This window comes from Phalaenopsis equestris, unplaced genomic scaffold (genome assembly GCF_001263595.1).
Source record: "Phalaenopsis equestris unplaced genomic scaffold, ASM126359v1 Scaffold000272, whole genome shotgun sequence".
Lineage (NCBI taxonomy): Eukaryota > Viridiplantae > Streptophyta > Magnoliopsida > Asparagales > Orchidaceae > Phalaenopsis > Phalaenopsis equestris.
In genome coordinates, this window is record NW_018164714.1 from 563825 (window position 1) to 582976 (window position 19152).

The 19152-nt window shown below is 35.9% G+C and overlaps 1 protein-coding gene across 1 annotated transcript in view; it reads left to right on the forward strand.

Moving 5' to 3' along the window:
- The window catches only part of LOC110024745, a 32148-nt gene extending 15063 nt beyond the window's left edge, over positions 1–17085 (forward strand). The window contains exons 4-8 of the mRNA XM_020724883.1: positions 4833–4964; positions 5079–5189; positions 5324–6976; positions 16462–16619; positions 16714–17085. Coding sequence (XP_020580542.1) covers positions 4833–4964; positions 5079–5189; positions 5324–6976; positions 16462–16619; positions 16714–16855 — 2196 coding nt within the window. The 3' untranslated portion in view covers positions 16856–17085. The remainder of the gene's footprint in view (positions 1–4832; positions 4965–5078; positions 5190–5323; positions 6977–16461; positions 16620–16713) is intronic.
- The last annotated feature ends 2067 nt before the right edge of the window (positions 17086–19152 follow it).

Genomic DNA, 19152 nt, shown 5'->3' on the forward strand with positions numbered 1-19152 from the left:
GCTTATTTAACACTACACCCGGGCGCCGGTGTAGCGGCCCTTGCACACTTTTCACTGTATTCAGGCTATACAGCGCGTCGCTTCCAGGGGACGCCCTAGCACTTACACAATGATCAAAAGGATTCATGTCATGATTTTTTCAACAAGTTTTACGCTGGCTGTCGACTACCTAATGCAACCCTCCACTTTTCGCATCCGGGCTTGGGACCGGCAACGACAGTGTTTAGATCTGTTTGTCTAATAGACAATAAATGTGTAGATTTGGTCAGTCTATCAACAATTAATAGATAACATCATGACTCTGACGTGCTCTAGGAAAACCAATCACAAAATTCATCGCAATCTCCTCCATTTCCACTATGGAATCAGTAAAGGCTGCAAGCCTGCAACTGACCTCCAGGACGTTGATGCTATGCCTTTATTAGTTGACAAGAAGGACACTTAGCCTCAAATTATACAACATTTCTCTTCAATCCTGGCCACCAAAATGCTTCTTTGATATCCTGATATATTTTATTGCTCCCTGGGTAAATAATATAACTAGATAAATGTGTTTCCTCCAAAATTTTCTTCCTCAGGTTATCAACATCTAGAACATAAACTTTGCCTTATACATCAATAAATCATCCTGATCCAGCTCATACTTCTCTAAACTACATGTCTTAGTCTACTCTAGAATTTTCTGAATACTACTATCTCTGGCTAAAGAATCTCAAACTCTACCCTTTAAAGTTGGTTGTACCATCAACTGATATGGTTGAACTATGTTGTCATCACTATAAACAACTATAGATATCTTCAATATCTCTAGATCTTTAATTAACTGCTCCTACAGAGTAAATAAATAGTTTAATGCCTCAAGCTTTCCTACTCAGCACATCAGCAGCAACATTCGTCTTTCATGGATGATACTGAATATCTAAATCATAATCTTTAATAAATTCCAACCATCTTCTCTGCCTCAAGTTCAGCTCTTTCTAAGTGAAGATATATTTCAAATTTTGGTGGTCACTAAAAACTTCACATTTGACACTATACAGATAATGTCTTTATATCTTGAGTGCAAATACAACTGCAGCAAGCTCTGTCATGCGTGGGATAGTTTCTTTCATGATTCTTCAATTGTTGTGATACATATGCAATGATCCTACCATGTTGCATCAATACACAACTCAGACCCCTCAAAGATGCATCGCTGAAAATCTGAAATCCATCAGAACCCGAAGGAATGACTAATACTAGGGCAGACATTAAACAAGTTTTTGGCTTCTGAAAGTCTCCTCACAATGATCTGACCAATCATACTTTACTGTCTTTTGAGTCAACCTTGATTGTGGCATAGCAATTTGTGAAAATCTTTCAACAAACCTTCTATAATAACCAACCAAACCTAGAAGATTCCCGACCTCGGTAACAATAGTAGGCCTTCACCAATCTATATCCGCCTTCTCGTTGGTCTGATCCACAGATATGCCATGCCCAAGAAAAGCCACACTTCTAAGTTAAAATTCACATTTAGAAAATTTGGCACAAAGTGTATTTTTCTTCTAAACTTTTAGCACAACATGTAAATGATCTACATGACTGACTTCATCCCTCAAACGCACCAGAATATCCTCTATAAAGATGATCACAAAAGTGTCCAAAAACTGCCTGAAGACCTATTCATCAAATACATGAAAACTGCAGGAGCATTTGTCTACTCAAATGATATCAGCACAAATTCATAATGCCCATATCTGGTTATTGAAAACAGTTTTTGTTATGTCTTCTTTAATCTTCAATTGGTGATTGCCTGATTTCAGATCAATCTTTGAAAATATGAAAGCCTCTTCCAACTGATCAAACAAGTCGTCAATTCTTGACAGTGGATACTTATTTTTAACTGTGACTGTATTCAGCACTCTGTAGTTAATGCACATCCTAAAGCTCACATCCTTCTTCTTCACAAATAACACTGGAGCTCCCCAATGTGAGGTGATAGGTTTGATAAACCCTTTATCAAGTAACTCATGCAATTAGCTCTTCAGCTCCTACAACTCCTTAGCGGCCATTCTGTAAAGTGCCTTGGATACAAGCTCAGAACCTGAGAAGAGCTCAATACTGAATCAATCTCCCACATTGGTGGTAGCCCTGATAAATCATCAAGGAATACCTCTAGATATTCTCTTACCACTGGAATATCACCCAAAGCCTTTAATTCCTTAGAAGTACCGCTGCCTGAGCATGAAAACCCTAATTTCCATGATTCAACAATTTAAAAGCTTTCATGAAAGAATTTATCATAAATGTTAGTCCTCTGTCACCAGAAAATTTGACGTCTCCCCAGGTATATGTATTTTGACGGTTTTCTTATTGCAATCACTAGTGATAAAGTTTTCAAACATTCAATCCATGCCTAAAATCACCTCAAATTCCACCAAAGGCAACACAATAAGTTGGGCATTAAAACCTTTTTCACCAATCATAAGCTCCACCTCACATGATTAATCAACTTTTAAAAAAGCGTTGTTTGACATTCTAACTGATAGTATTACAAACATCGAAATGATATTCAATCACATCATTTTAGCTGATTCATTAGTTGTAAATGAGTGTGATGCTCTTGAATCAAATAATACTCTTACTGGTCTACTATGAAGATATATGATATCACATTAAACATTTAGAGTCATCTTATTAATATTTAAATTCTTGCTTATTTTATGTATGAAGTGACATGAATTTTATGTTGCTTGAAGTGTAGTGATTTGAAATTATTAATAGTAAAACATACCTATGATAACATCAGGGAGTCCTTCGTTTCCTGCTGCGAAATAGCATATATTCTCGGCTGAACATTCTATTGAGTTTGACCTGCATTTGGCACTGACCCTGAAGATTCAGCTGCCCTCGGTCTACCATAAGTCCTCTGAGGTGGTGTAACATTGCCTCTAGAATCAACCGGAGCTCTCTAACCCAATTTAGGACAATTCTTCGCCATATGTCTGATTGGGGACACCGAAAGCAAGTGTTAAATCCAAATAAAACTCACCCTTATGAAACCTTCCACATTTGTCACATTCCTTTGCTTCAAACTGAGTGTCAATGCTGCTGGATTTAGCCTTCTTATCACTTGTACCAATTGACTAAAAGGACTGCCTCTGAGAGCTTTGAGAAAATCTGATCCATTTGATTTTTTCTCTTCTGAATGTCCCTACTCCTCTGAATAGTCTCTAGATCCAGCTCAATCCTTCTAGCTCTCTCTACCAGAACAGAATAACCATCGATTCCAAGAGGAATCAATGGCTGTCTAATCCCATCTCTAAGTCAAGACAAAAATCAGTGGCACTTCGCCTCTGCATTAGGATTCAACTGAGGCGCATACCTTGAGAGCATGGTGAATTCAGCTTCATACCGCAGAATGGATCGATGAACCTTTATCAATCAAATAAACTTGTTATGCATTTGCCTCCTGGCGAATCGTGATATGGACCGAACTCACCCCACTTAATCATGTGACTGGCTCTACCCTCAAATTTCTCTTGTAGCTATCCACACTACCATCTCTTTGCTTCTCCCTCTAATGCAAATGTGCCATTGTAACCATCTTCTCAGGAGGACAAGACAATCCATTTAGGATCTTCTCCACTTTCAACAACTAGTTTTTAGCATCTAACGAACCTCCTCCTCTAGAAAAGAAAGGTCATATCGTGAAATAATTTCAGATATATATCCATCGGACCGCCTACATTGGAACTGACATGAGTCTGAGAGTTTTTAATCAACTGCGTTACTACAGTTATCATCTCAGTAAATGCGTCAGTATTCATTGTAATCTACAGGGGTGCATTAACTTCTACAGTATTATCTCTAGCTTCGTCCCTTTGTTTTTTTATATGTTTGAAATAGCATAAGAAATATTGTAATTATATACAATTTACTTCTCTATCAATATTACTTATGAAATTAAAGTAATCATCCTAATGGTTCTTTCAGATCATGATCAAACCTAATCACTCTGATATCATTTTTGTTATGACCCGACCCATTGCTTAGAATCAACTAAGGCGGATATAGCGGTCAGATGGTATTAACATCTAACTATCAACATTTTTAAAATTTTCAATACATTTAAAAGAGCCACTAATCTATGAACCCTAAACCCTAAACCCTAAACCCTAAATTACAATAAAATCTAAAGCATCAGGAAACATTAACATCCAAAAACAACATCACAAGCTAGTAATAAATTGTTTGCTCCCTTCTTCTTCTCCTTCGGTCGCGACTCGACCCGCGATGATTCCTTCACACGATCAACAACCTTGTAGTCCTTACTCATCTTGATCGTGGCTTCCTTTGCACACGAACCCGTATGACAAGTGATCGACGTCCTCATCTGCTTCCTTTGTAAGCAGGGCTTGACATCAAAGGTCGCAGCTCAAACCATGTAATCCCTCGACACCTCTCCTTCCTACTTCGACTTCTTCTTCTTCTTCTTCCTTCCTCTGCGTGAGCACACAACGTCAACGTCTCCTCCTCCTCAATCGCGGCTCAGTCCAGGTAAGTCTTATATTCCGCTTGACCACTTTCCTACTTCTTCCCTTTGATTTCTCCTCCTTCCTTGCGTTGGGCACGACGCTGCTCAGTAGCCGTAGTTCTTCCCTTTTTCTTCTCTTATGCGGCTTCCTTTCCTCTTCTTCGCTCGTTATGTTTCGATTTGATCGAATGAGAGTTGCGACTGTTATGTTATAACTAAAGGGATTCTTTGGTTTATTGTTATTATTATTATTTAATTTCTGTTATTACATTCTAACTGCAGTCATTTATATCAATTTTTATTTTCTTGACAGATATGTCAAATCCTTGGTTTAAATGGCATTGATTTGTTTTCTCCATCAGATGTTGTTGAGAAGCGAGACATTCGCAGAGTTTGCATGTGTATCCGATCTCTCTCTAAGAAAGCCAGGTCTAAGAAATTGAATGTAAGAGCTGCAGGATGCATTTCAAATTTGCTTTTTATTGTTTCGCACTTCTAGCTTAGTACCAGCTAACATGTTTACCCAAATGTCTCATACTGCATAATTTTTGCTCTACAGGTTCCAGATTTTGACTTTGTAACATATAACATTGCCATGCCCACTCGTTTGGTAGGTAGTATTTGCAGAAATTTGGAGCTTTTACGGTATGCAAAAGAAATTTCTGGACCGGTAAGTTTAGTACATTTATTTTAAAATAGTTTTTTCATCTAGAAATCAACTGTTTTGCACTGTAAATTTCCATGTACGATTGGAAATGCTTTTTAATTGTATTATTCCTATCCATGTAAAATTATTTTGGACAGCATTCCCAATATTCTGATTCAAGGTCTGATGAATCTGAGAGCAATTTTAGTGAACTTGAGTTTGAGAGTCCATTTTCGAGTGCTTCATCTGATGTCACCAATATTGCCTGCATAGTTGGAGAAGTCTCCCCTGAATTATCCCCTATTTCTGATGATTTTGTTCATTTAAGCAAAGCAGAGCCTATCACGCTTCAAAACATGTCATCTTCATATTCTGAGCACCCAACTGATCAAGATACAAGTACTTTTTTCTCTGAAGTTTGCAAGGGGATTGCTGGTTCAATTCCACATGTTAAAAATGGGCTTAAAGCGGATAGTTTGGCGGGCACTTCAGGTGTCAAAACCTCTTATAAAGCCTTAGAAGATTATCAGCATTCTCAATCATCTTTTTCTTCTACTCTCTCACATCATGAGGTTCATGGATCTGTAGAAGTTGAACCATGCCACTCTAGACAAGAAAATTTTGCTGTTAAAAAATTTATTATAAGCAACAATAAGGCTATGACGAATAGTTTTTATTACATGGAGACATCAGATAACAGTGACTTAGTTATACCCATAAACTATTCATTAGATGCCGAGGCAGTTGGAAATGATGAAATCCTTCCTAGTCAAATCAAATCACCTTCAATACTTGATCTTAATTCACTTGATAATCATGCTTGTAACACTGAACTTGAAGGATCAGAGAGTATTATAGTAAGCAGAAAAGCATGCTCATTTTTTTCCTCATGTTCGGGAATGCAAAACAATTTTTCACCAAGCTTAGTTGGCCATCCATCCGAGAGAGACCAATATGAACCTGTTCATACTTGTTTAAGTTCTGTAGCAAACGATTCTGCACTTCTTTGTCAGTCTGATGATCCAAATCATCTGGCAATAAGAAAGTGTGGCAGCCAGAGCACCAATCCCTCAATTTCCTCGTTAATTGAAAGCAAATTTGAATGCTCTTCTTCCTCTAGCATATGCTTGACGTACAAAGACGTATATATTGAAGATGGAAGTTATTTGGTTACTGGCAATTGTATGCAGGAGAATGATGTCAACAAAGCCAACTCTATCATGGACTTGAATGAGGATTTTATAAATAATTTGGTGCCTGTTGTACATGAAGATGTTGATATTGCAGCATGTAGGCTTTCATTGGAAAAAGAAAAATTATGCAACAATGCTAGTTACAGAATAAACATTGGAACTGAAGTGGGATCAAATATAGATAATGCTGCTTCTTGTCAATCTTGTCTAACTCATGAGAATGCTCAAATGGCTGTGAAAGGAAGCTGGTCTGAGGATCCATGCCCGCATTACAATTTTCATAAGTTTGATTCTTTGAGCAAAAATAAAATGATCAAACACGCATTTGAACCCATTGAAAATCATGGAAATTCATTAAATTATACAGAAGCCAAAGATTATGGCTTTATTTGTGGCTCAGTGGTAGATTTATGTTGCTCGGATTTATTTCGAATTCGTGGAAATAGTTTGGAAACTGAAGGTGAAACCTTCCAAATAGTTGATATACTTCCCAGCTCAAGTTTGGACAGCAGAGAGAGAGAAGTTGCTTCAGCTGAAAGTATGGAAACGGAAAAACATGCTGCGTACTCCATTCATGATGATTGTGCTGTGCCCAGTGATGTGCCACAAGCTATACTGGTAAATTATTTGGTGCTTTCCCCTGAATTATGACAATTTTTTTGTTGTTTGAGTTTGTCTGCATGAAGCCCTTTTTGTAGAATTTTATTGTTATAAATTTCCTAACATAAAACCTTAGCCTTTAAAATTTTTGATCTATCATTATTATCTATTCATTGTATTCATGTGTCAATCTGTTAACTTTCTAGAAGAGTTAACTATGTCTTGACATAAATGGGAACGTTAGGGTTCACTTCCACCGCTTCATCCGTATTTGGAAGGATTGCTAGATGGTGATAACTGGAAGAAATTAATCACCAATCAACTAACCAAATCAGCTTAAATTAATTTACAATTAATTCCAGAAATCAGGCCCAAATAGGAGCAATTAAACCTAGCTTTGTATGGATATTATGGGGGACAGTTTTTGTAGATTTTTTCTTAAATTAGCAAGCTGGAATTACCTCCCAGTTACTTATTTTCTTCTCTGTTTTGCATTATTTTGCTTGCTATGTATTTCCATGTGGAGGTGATTGTACCTATGCATTTAATACCAAATATTTTGTACTTGGTTTCTACCATATATGGCATTTAGTATCCAACATTTGTACTTACAGTTTCGACCTTATATGGCCCTTGGTAGACCCCCTTAAGCTCTCCCTATATGCTTATAAATTCTCTTTTAAGTTCTTGATCCTCTGTGTTAACCATGATTATAGTTGAATACAGAATGGTTTCTACTAAAAGTTTCTCCTCTAATGCCACTTCTTGCCATGAATAATCATTAATTACCATATTGGGAGTCATTAAAGTTTCTCTAATCCATCACCCTTTAGCCACAAGTTAAATGGGTATAACTACGGCTAATGAGTTTAATCAATTATGATGTTCATAAACAAGAAAGACGAATATATCTAACTTGTGTCGACATTCCTTCTTACAAGGAAGATCTAAATTTAAAATCATGGCGATTTAAAAATAGATAGTTATGCATTGGGCTCATTAACACCATGAAAAATGAAATTGACCAAGCATTAACACCATCTAGGCTGTAATGAAGAAAAAAAAAGGACAACAAAATACTATTGAGTTACTACAGAACAAAGGGACCCTTTATGATATTCGATAAAATGATTTCTTTTTTACTAAATATTATAATACTTCTAGTTGGCATTGGTAGCAATTGAATGTCCCAGAAGTACTAGATTTGTAGTGTTTGAAGGATGTAACTAAGTATTGACAAGCAGTTGACTAAGATAGGATAATTGACTTTTTATTTGGTCTAAATAAAATCCTGATGAGTTCTTCACCAATAAGCATTTTTTAGAGAAAGGTCTGATAGGGAACAGGGGATTGGCCACCAATCATTGCCTCACCCTTGGGAGAGTGGGGTGGTTCTAAGAGACCCTGTGATGAGATGGAGGTGGACGGTGGCTGCAAGGAGGCGGTTGTGGTTGGTGGTCAGCCTAAGAAGGTAAAAGCCGATGGCACGGGTAATGGCAAAGTTGGGCAAGATGAAAGCTCTTGTGAAGGCACTGCTCGGCGGATACATGGGGAGGCGGCTATGGAGGTTGAGGGCCCGTGCAAATTGCAATGGTAGCTGCACTTTGCATGCAATTTATGTTATATATAATAATTCTAAATCTATTAGTCATGCTAGTGGTGGAGTAGATTGTGCAGATGGGCAAGGTGGCTATCGTGGGCACATTGATAAGCATGGAGCTGGGGAACTATCATGGAGGTGGAAGCAATTTACTCTTGGAATGCGCACAAGTTGAGAAAGAGTCCACCTTGGAGGCTGAAGGCTACAAGGAAGTTATCAGGCAGGTGCAAATGGTGGCAGAGCGTGGTGCTACATGTGTGAACATTGGAAATAAGGTGAGGATGGATTATGAAATATCAGGGGTGGGACGACAATTTAAGGTTATCTGTGACACTACAACCAATCTCCCCTTAGTCTCCGTGAAAGGGAAATTCTTATGGAGTCCTTTTAAATGGCTTAAGAATATAATTATTTGCAAAATCTAATGGCCCTCAGTCATACTACCACCTACAGCTGCAGCTACGAACAAGGGTACATCTGGAAGAGTTGGGAAGACCGGACAGGGAAGTGTTGAGATAGATCTAAGTGGAAAGAAACTCAAAAAGAGCAATTCGCCCAGTATAGTGCCTACCAAAAGATGCTTCAAGTGCCATGGCTACATACATATAAACTCCAACTGCTCTATGAGCTGAGTTATTTCATTCATTGAGAAAGTTTCCTTCAAGGAAGTAAGGAGGAAGCAGAGGAGGACTAGGGCGAGGAACTTCAACTCCAGGGAAATGAGGGAGAAAATCTAGTCATAAGGAGGGTCTCACAGATTGTGCCAGAGAATGATCATTCGTGGCTAAGGCATAGAATTTTTTGCACCAAGTTTACCGTAAAAGGAACTGTCTGCAGCTTGATTATGGAATGTGAGAGCTATGAGAATGTAGTATTCACTCTAATGGTGAAGAAGTCGGTGCTGGCTACACGAAAGCATTGGCTAAGGCATAGAATTTTTTGCACCAAGTTTACCGTAAAAGGAACTGTCTGCAGCTTGATTATGGAATGTGAGAGCTATGAGAATGTAGTATTCACTCTAATGGTGAAGAAGTCGGTGCTGGCTACACGAAAGCATTATCAATCCTACTTCCTTAGCTGGTTGAAAGGGGAAAATGTGATACACGTGGATCAACAATGTTTGGTTGAGTTTTTCATTAAAGATCAACTACAAGAACAAGTGCGGTTCGATGTCGTACCTATAGATGCTTGTCATATATTATTGGGAAAGGTTGTGGCAGTTTGACTGTAAGGCCCATCACAATGAATTCAAGAATTCTTATTCATTCAAGAATGATGGAAGGCACATAGTTCATTTGCCTATCTGAGACGCAAGAGTAGATATCACAAAGGAGATGGTAGTCCCAGAAGCCACCTTTATGCAGTCAATATAAGAGGTTGCAGTGGTAATGGCTTTAATAATGTTAGAGGGAACTGAGGAGGAGGTTGAGATATCTGAAACCATAAAGCCATTGCCATGTAACTTTTAGGATGTGATGACTGACTGCCTTCTAGAGGGTTTGCCACCATTGAGGGACATTTAGTGTGCCATAGATCTCATCCCCGAATCTGTGTTGCCAAACAAGCCTGCATACATGCTGAGACCTACATAGTACGAGAAATTTCAATGATGGATATAGGAACTTGTTGTGAGAGGTTTGTTAGAGAGAGTATCGGCCCGTGATGTCCCCACTTTAATGGTACCTAAGAAGGATGGATCGTAAATGATGTGCATTGATAGCTGGGCTAACAACAAAACTACTATAAAATATAAGTTCCCCATACATTGCTTAGATGGCCCCTTGGATCAGTGGAATGGAGTCATTGTCTTTTCCAAGATCGACGGATGCAATAGATATTACCAAATTTGTATGAGACCTGGGGATGAGTGGAAGTGTTCTTTCAAGACCGAGGATGGAATATACGAGTGGACAATAATGCATTTTGGATTGTCTAATGCACCTAACATGTTCATTAGATTGATGAATTGAGTGTTTCAGGCTCACATCAGGAAGTTCGTGGTGATGTACTTCAATGATATTTTGGTATACAATAGATCCGAGGAGGAGCATTTACATCACCCGAGGATGGTCTTTGAGGTAACTATACATCCACCCAAAGAAGTGCCACTTTTTGACATCACATAAATGCTTTTTGGGCTATATTTTGTCTAGTGCAGACATTCAAATGGATTGTGCAAAGATTGTGGGCATCATGAGCTGGAGGACCCCACAATCTTTTATTGAATCGATATAGTTTTTAGAGCCAACAACATTTTATAGGCGATTCATTAGGACCTTTAGCACCATCATAGCTCCCCTGACAGAACTTTTGAAAAAGGAGTTTCAGGGTCGAATACAGCTCAGTCTAGTTTCGATACATTGAAGAGGAAGGTGACCCAGACACCAGTATTGACATTACCAGACTTAAATCACTTTGTTCGAGGTGGAGTGTGATGCCTCCAATGTGGGAAATAGAGCAGTACAAAGCCAGGGAGGCCACCCCATAACATTCTTCAATGAGAAGTTAAATGAGTGTAGGAGAAAATATTCGACGTACGACAAAGAGTTATATATAATCATGAGAGCCCTTAATTACTGGAGTCACTACTTAATGACAAGCAAGTTCACCTTAATTACAAATCATGAGGCTTTAAAGTTCTTTAATAGTTGGAACAAACTTAAGGGCGAAATGCGTCTTGGGTGGAGTTCTTGACAGCGTTACAGTTCATGCATAAGCACAAGGCGGAAAGCCATAATCGAGTAGCTGTTACACTGAGCCGTCGTCATTTGCTGATTACATGCAGACTCGAGTCGTAGGCTTAGAGGATAGTGACACTTAGACATGAAATCAATAACTTGGTTCTCATCTCTTAGGATATATCCATTTTTGAAGAATTCAAACTTCTCGACATTTGTCTTAACTTTTCGGAGGTACTTTTCCATCATTTATTCTATAACTTCATGTTGATTGTTTACCTAGTTAACTGTCAATTGTGAGTTAGAGTATGCCTGCACATGCTTTATCCCTATTCATTGGCTGAATTTTCATGCTATAATGAGGGTCTCATACTCAACTTGATTATTAGTGATATCGAAGTCAATTTTTATAACACTATCATTGTCGGTCCCAAGTCCGGATGTGAAAAGTGGAGGGTTATGTTAGGCAGTTGACAACTAGTGTATTTCTTGTCGAAAAAATCATGACATGAATCTTTTTTATCATTGTGTAAGTGTTAGGGCGTCCCCTGGAAGCGACACACTGTCTGGTCTGAATACAGTGAAAAGTGTGTAAGGGTCGCTACACCGACGCTCAAAGGTTCCCACATTACGGACGGATGCATGTAAAGAAATTAGTCCATGAAACTATTATTAGGATAGAATCTTAGAATATAGGTACTTTCACTAGTAAATTAATGGAATTAGTTGATATTATAATTCATAGAAAGATAAATATTTTATGAGTTCCAGAAACTAAATGGGTTGGAGAAAAGGCTAAGAAGATTGATAACTTGGTTTTAAACTTTATTATTCAAGTACAAGTCGCAGTAGAAATGATGTAGGTGTAATTATAGATAAGAGTTTGAAAGATAATGTTGTAAAAATTAATAGAGTTGGAGATAGAATTATAACTATTAAGATTATTGTTGATACTAAGATTTTTAATATTATAATTGTTTATGCTCCTCAAGTAGGTTTGGATATAGGTTCTAAAGATAAATTCCGGAATGACTTAGAAGACTTAATATAACTGATACCTCTTTAAGAATGAATTTTTATTGGAGGAGATTTAAATTGACATGTCGATAGAGTGGTATAAGATTTTAGAAATATTCATGGTGGTTACGGTTTTGGAGTGATTAATAAAGAATGTAGAGTTATATTAGATTTTGCTTTAGCATATGATTTTGTTATTGCTAATATTTTATTCAAGAAAAAAGATGAGCATATTATTACTTATAATAATGGATCTAATAAAACACAACTTGATTATTTTTTTATGAAAAGAAGAGATTATCGAGAATGTAAAGATTGTATGGTCATTCCAAATGAGGATTTAAGTACTCAACATCGATGATTAGTTATAGATTTTAAGATGAAAAGTTGTAAAATAAAGAATACTAGAAGTCATCGTCGTAGAATTAGATGTGGGTACCTGAAAGATACAAATAAAATTATTTTTCTGAGTAAAATTTATGATTTCAAATTTTAGGATGCTCATAAAGAAGTAAATTCTATGAGATAAAGTAACAAACACTATTAAACAAGTTGCAAAAGTTGTACTTGGAAAATCAAAAGAAAAAGTTTCTATAAATAAAAATAGTTGGTGGTGGAATAAGAATGTGCAAGAAAATATAAAATATAAGAGGTTGTGTTATAAAAATTGGTTTAAATGTAAAAGCATAGAGAACTTGGAAAGTTATCAAACGGCTTGTAGGGAGTCTAAGAGAACAATCTGTGACGCTAAAAATTTTGTTTTTAGTGATCTTTATAATAGATTAGATACTAATGAGGTTTAAAATTATATGTATAAACTAGCCAAATAAAGAGAAAAGAAAAGTAAAGATTTAACTCAAGTAAAGTGTATTAAAGATAAAAATAAAATATATATATATTTTTCTTAGAAAAAGATATTCTAAATAGGTAGGTGAATTATTTTGATAAACTTTTTAATGAAGTTTTGGAAAATACTATCGACCTTAGTGATCTTAATATCGTTAATAATAATAAAATATTTCATTTTTATCGTCACATTAGTAAAAAAGAAGTGGAGGAGGCTTTAAAGAAAGTGAAGGGTGGAAAGTCTGTAGGACCTGATAATATCTCAATTGAAGTGTGGAAATATTTAAGAGATTTGAGAGTTTCTTGACTTATTAAACTCATTAGTATTATTTTAAAAACTAAAAAGATGCCTGAGGAGCGAAGGAAATATTTTGGTCCTCATTTTTAAGAATAAAAGAGATGCAAAAGAGTCTGCAAATTATAGAGAATTAAGTTGACGTGTCATACTTTAAAATTATGGGAGAGGGTAGTAGAACATAGGATAACACGTATTACAAAGATTTCTCATAATCAATTTGGATTTATCATGGGCAGGATGGGCAGGTCTACTATGGAAGCTATACATTTATTTAGAGGTTTGGTAGAGAAGTACAGAGATAATAAAGAGGATCTACATATGATTTTAATGATCAGGAGGATCTACATATGATTTTTATTGATTTAGAAAAAGCTTACTATAAGGTATAAGGTTTCAAGAGATATCCCTTAGAGAGTTCTTAAGAAGAAAGGTGTTGATATGACTTATATTCAAGTCATTAAAGATAAATATATAAGAGTTGTTACTTATGCTCGAACAGGAGGAGGATTGACCAAATATTTTTCCATTACTGTTGGTTTACACCAGGGATCGGCTTTAAGCCCATATCTTTTTGCTTTAGTTATGGATGGTCTTATTGGATACTTACAAGAAGATGTACCGTGGTGTATGCTTTTTGCTGATGATATCCTTCCCGTGGATAAGACGAGAGAAAAAGCTTAGGAAAAACTTGAACTTTGGAGGTCTATCGTGGAGTCTAAAGGCCTTCGTTTGAGTAGAACTAAAACTGAATACATGAATGTATATTTAATAGTACTAGCTCTAGTGACAGAAATATAACTATGGGTGATCAAATTATTAAAAAGTGTGAATGCTTTAGATATTTCGTGTCTATTGTTCAAAATGATGGTGATATTGATGGGGATATTAATAGTAGAATTCAAGTTGGTTGGTTGAAGTGGTGGAATGCTTCGGGCCTACTGTGTGATATTGATGGGGATGGTTTGTCGCCAATTGTAGATGTTGTATTAGTGATTCACTTTTAACCAAGACATTATTGACAGTCTCCAATATTTTTTTTTCTTTTTGCCTATTGAAAATCACATCCATTGTATGCCAATAAGTAGCACCAACATTCTTAATCCCAAAGGATATTGCAATATAACAATAAATTCAGTCATTAGTGATAAATGCAGTCTTCTCAGTAGATGCATCGTGATTCGATGATAATCAGGGTAAGCACTCAGAAAATTCATGACTGAGTAGCCAATTGCAAAGTCAATGAGTGCCTCAATCTATAGTAGTGGATAACCATCCTTGGGACTGATTGAGTTTAGGTTAGTTAAAACAAAACACGTCTGGAATTTTCCATTTGAGTTTGGCACCATCACTACGTTTGCAACCCAGTTTCTATATTGAGCCTCCTTGATGTAGTCAGTGTCTAATAGCTTCTATATTTTCTTGGTGAGTAGGTTCTGCTAGAGTAACGGTGACTGGCCGAAACTTCAGCTTCACTAGCTTAACTCTGGGATCGATGTTCAACCTATGACTGGTGACATTAACATTGACTCCTAGCATATCTCCTCTACTGACCAGGTGATCACGTTGTTGTATTCACGGAGAATAAGGATCAATCATTCTCTAGATCCTGCATAAAAAATAGTGCATAGTTGAAATCTTTTAGCTAACTCCTCTTGAGTGGTAGGGACACTTGTAGACTTCATTTGTTTCCGGTCCACTTCTTTGCTGCATCTCCAGTTGTAATATTTCCCTCTGCATACTGCCTACTGCCCGTAGGTAATAGATAGGTGCCTGCTCCAAGTCTCATCAGATAGTGATCACCTCTATATCTAATCGAAATTTGATAGCAATATGGTATATTGAAATGACTGTCTTGAATGTGTTGAGGATTGGACGACCGAAAGCCTTCATTATTGCTCACTGTGCAAGTTCTATATTTGATTTCAAATCTACTTTTGGCTACTAAATTTTATAGGGAAATTTTGTCACTTGGAGAAGTAGACAATAAAAAAAATGTTTAAAATAACTTTGAGGCTGAATTCATAGTTAGGGCTGGTGCAGTTTATGAAGACGTGGCTCAAATTATTTTTGAAAGAGCTAAAGCTTCATGTTAAAGAACTAATGGTAATGATCTATGATAACATGGCTACACTATATATTACTAAAGTTTTTGTCCGCCATTGTAGAACTAAGCCTATTGAGGTAAGGAGAGAATTGCACAAGACATCTGTAAGGTTACCTATCCTAAAAAAAATCTTAGACAATAAATATTCTCATTAAATCCCTCAATGAAGTTCGATTTAAATTACACATTTCCAAGCTATGAATGATCAATATTTACTTTTAGCTCGAACGGGAGTGTGGAAATTCGGGATCTCTTCAACCACCTTATTCCTTTTGGAAATGATTGCTTAATGATAATAAATTGGACAGAATTAATTGCTAATTAAATCCAAAAATTAGTTTCAATTAATCAATAATATTTAAAAAGTTAGGCTCATTGGAGCAATCAAACCAAGCTTTATATGGCAATGAGAGGGCGGTTCCTAAAATTTTTTTTATCAATTGGACAGCTGAAATTGCTGTTTAGTTAACCCTTATGTCCTTCACTATTTTTGCATTATTTGCTAATTTTTTATTTTCATTTCTAAGTGATTGATTCCATGCATTAAATGACTAATATTCTACACTTTATTTCTTACATTACATTCCCTTAGCTTATTTACTAGCTTATAGATCATGTACCTTGACTTCTTCATTGATACAGGACATCAGTGCAGTCTTTCTCTTCTGCTCTTTACTTGTCTATGTAGTTTTAACAATAAAGCTGGGCCATGCGTGGGGCTTTGAGGAATCACATTTTCATATGGTTTTTTGTAAAAAATAATTTACAGAATATTTTTTTGACACTTAATCAATTGACATGTTTTATAATAATTAGGATGATATAACAGTAATATTAAAAATTAGATTCACACATTACAAAGTTGATTTCGACAGAATTGTTCACCGATAAAAGTTATATATTTATATATTTTTTACTTGATTTAAATACTTATTATGATGTTAATTGGTGTTTAACTAGGACAATGCAATTATTTGGAAGGATATCATTATGACAGAGGAATGCGGTAAAGGCATAGACACAGAAGGCACTGTTGGAAAGACAGGAAACCATGTTCTCAAGTCAGTTGCAAGGGTGATGACAATGGTTGGTTCTTTTGTCTTTTTCCTTCATGTAAGGTATGAAATCATCTACATGTGAAATGTTGATCAATTTATTCTACATTTTCTTCTGCACTTCATTTAAAGTTTGTTAAAATAATTTTATTGGCAGTCAGAAGAAACATAGAGAGAAAAAAAATGAAATGTGGATGCCATTCCAAGTCCAGAAGCCAAACCAGGAATTCTTCAGTAAAAGGAAAATTATAATTGGAAAATCCAACTCATCATACCAAGGTGAAAAGCTCAAGTTTTAAGAATTCAGAATTTTTTTTTAATGTATATTTTTTAATATTTGAGTCAATAAGCATATTTAGGTTATGCTTATAGGTTTTCTTCATTATGTTCAAGACTGTTACCCTCAGTTAAGATGAACACATTAGTCAGCTTTTAATCATATTATTTTGATAGTGGAGAAATTATACCACCCATGGAATGTAATATCCTCAAAATCTACAGCAATGCAGATATACTGTAATCATTCAGGTCGGCTAGTTTAATAATGATATTCAAATATTAGTAGTTATATTCAATATTTTTATTATCACATTCGAAATAATAATAATTTGATTTATAGTTAGGTCTTCCTTATTTTTATTTTCAATCAATGGATTAGAAAATAATGTGGAATCATGGGACCTACGTTTAAATTTCTCTTTATTATATTCAATTAAGTAGAAGTTATACCTAGTATCGGAGGGGCTGTTTGGGATCATTTTTTGTTTTTATTTTTTATTTTTTGTTTTATTTTGTTTATGTTTAGACATGAAATAAAACATGTATCCTGGTTGGGGCTTAAAGGAGTAGATCAACAGGTGACTCAAAGAACCTGGATATATAGATATTCTCTGGTTGGGCCTCCATGGACTCGTCCTCCCAGACTATTGGGACGTAGATCTACTAAACTATGATGGTAGTAAGGGTTAGTATTTTCGGCCATGGGGAGAAGAGAGAGAGGAAGTGCAAAGGCTTAGAGTTTTTTACCACGAAAAAAAAAAGGAAGAGTAGAGGAAAGTAGATGGAGGATTTCATCCTAAAAAAAAAGGCAAGCGGGGAGGAAAATGACCACATTTGTAAACAATTCTATGTATAGCAATTTACATGAAGGACAAAACAAATAGAAAAGAGAATACTTTGCTTAAGTGAAAAAGAATTTCTTTGATTCCCTTTATTGAATGAAGTGGTAACCCCTTTGATTTCGGCTGAAACACACATACACACACTTCTTTCTTCCCTCTTTTCCCTAGGCGGAGACACACACAATCAGACATACACATTCATTCTCTCTTTTCCCATTGTCAAACCACATAACCACATACACATTCATCATCTCATTTTCCCATGGCCTAAACACACATACACCCATACTTCTCTTTCTTCCCATGACCGAAAACTGTAACCCTCACCCACTTCACGTATCTCTTTTTCCCAAGGCTGAAAACACCAAGCCTCACAACTTCTTCTCCCTTTTCCCATGGCAAAACTCTAACCATCACCACTTCTTCTTCTGTCCTTTCCAATTACCAAAAACCCAAACCCTCATACTTCTTCAGCTTTCTTCGCATGGTCGAAAACCCTAACCCTCACCATTTCTTCCATATCTGAGAACTCAAACACATACTTCACTTTCTTTCCCTCTTTTCCCATAGCCAAAACCCAAACTCAATTGGTTTACTACTTATATTAATTCATTAAACTAAAGATATTTACATTTATTTATGTTATTTATACACCTAAGTATTCACATGTTTACATATTCATGTATTTACATGCTTAGGTATTTATATGTTCATGTACTTTTGTTATTCACATGACTAAGTATTCAAATGTTTACTTGTTCATGTATTTACATGCTTAGGTATTCATATGTTCATATATTTATGTTTTCGCATGCCTAAATATTCACAAGTTTACATATTCATGCATTTACATTCTTAGGCATCCATATGTTCATGTATTTATTTTATTCACATGTTTAAGTAGTCACATGTTGATGTATTTATGTTTTCACATGTTTATATTTTTGTTTGTTTATGTTCTTATGTTATTCACAAGTCTAAGCATTCACATGTTGATGTACTCATGTCTTCACATGCTTAAGTATTCACATGTCTATATGTTCATATGTTTATCTATTTATGTGGTACACATGCTTAGGTCCTCACCTATTTATGTTATGGTTTCGGATGAATTTGCATGTTCATTTCATAATTTAGGAAAAATTGAATTTACATTGAGAATTATGTCAATTTTCAAGTTTATGTGATAACTTATGCAAATTTGCATGCTCAATTGTGATTCATGTAAATTTTGTACGTTTATGGGTTAAGTTAGGTTGATTTAGGGTGTGTTTGGGGCGGCGGTGCAGTGTTGCACCGCTGTTTTTCTTGTTTGGCAAAATTGAATTTTGCCTGTATTTTCGAAAACTTGCAGCTGGAAGCTATCTGTTCCCACCACAATTGGCTATCTGCAGTGACTGCTAAAAAACTGTGATCTGACTTTTTAAAAAAGATTTATTTTTTGTAGCAGCAACCGCAGCTTTTGAACAGTAACT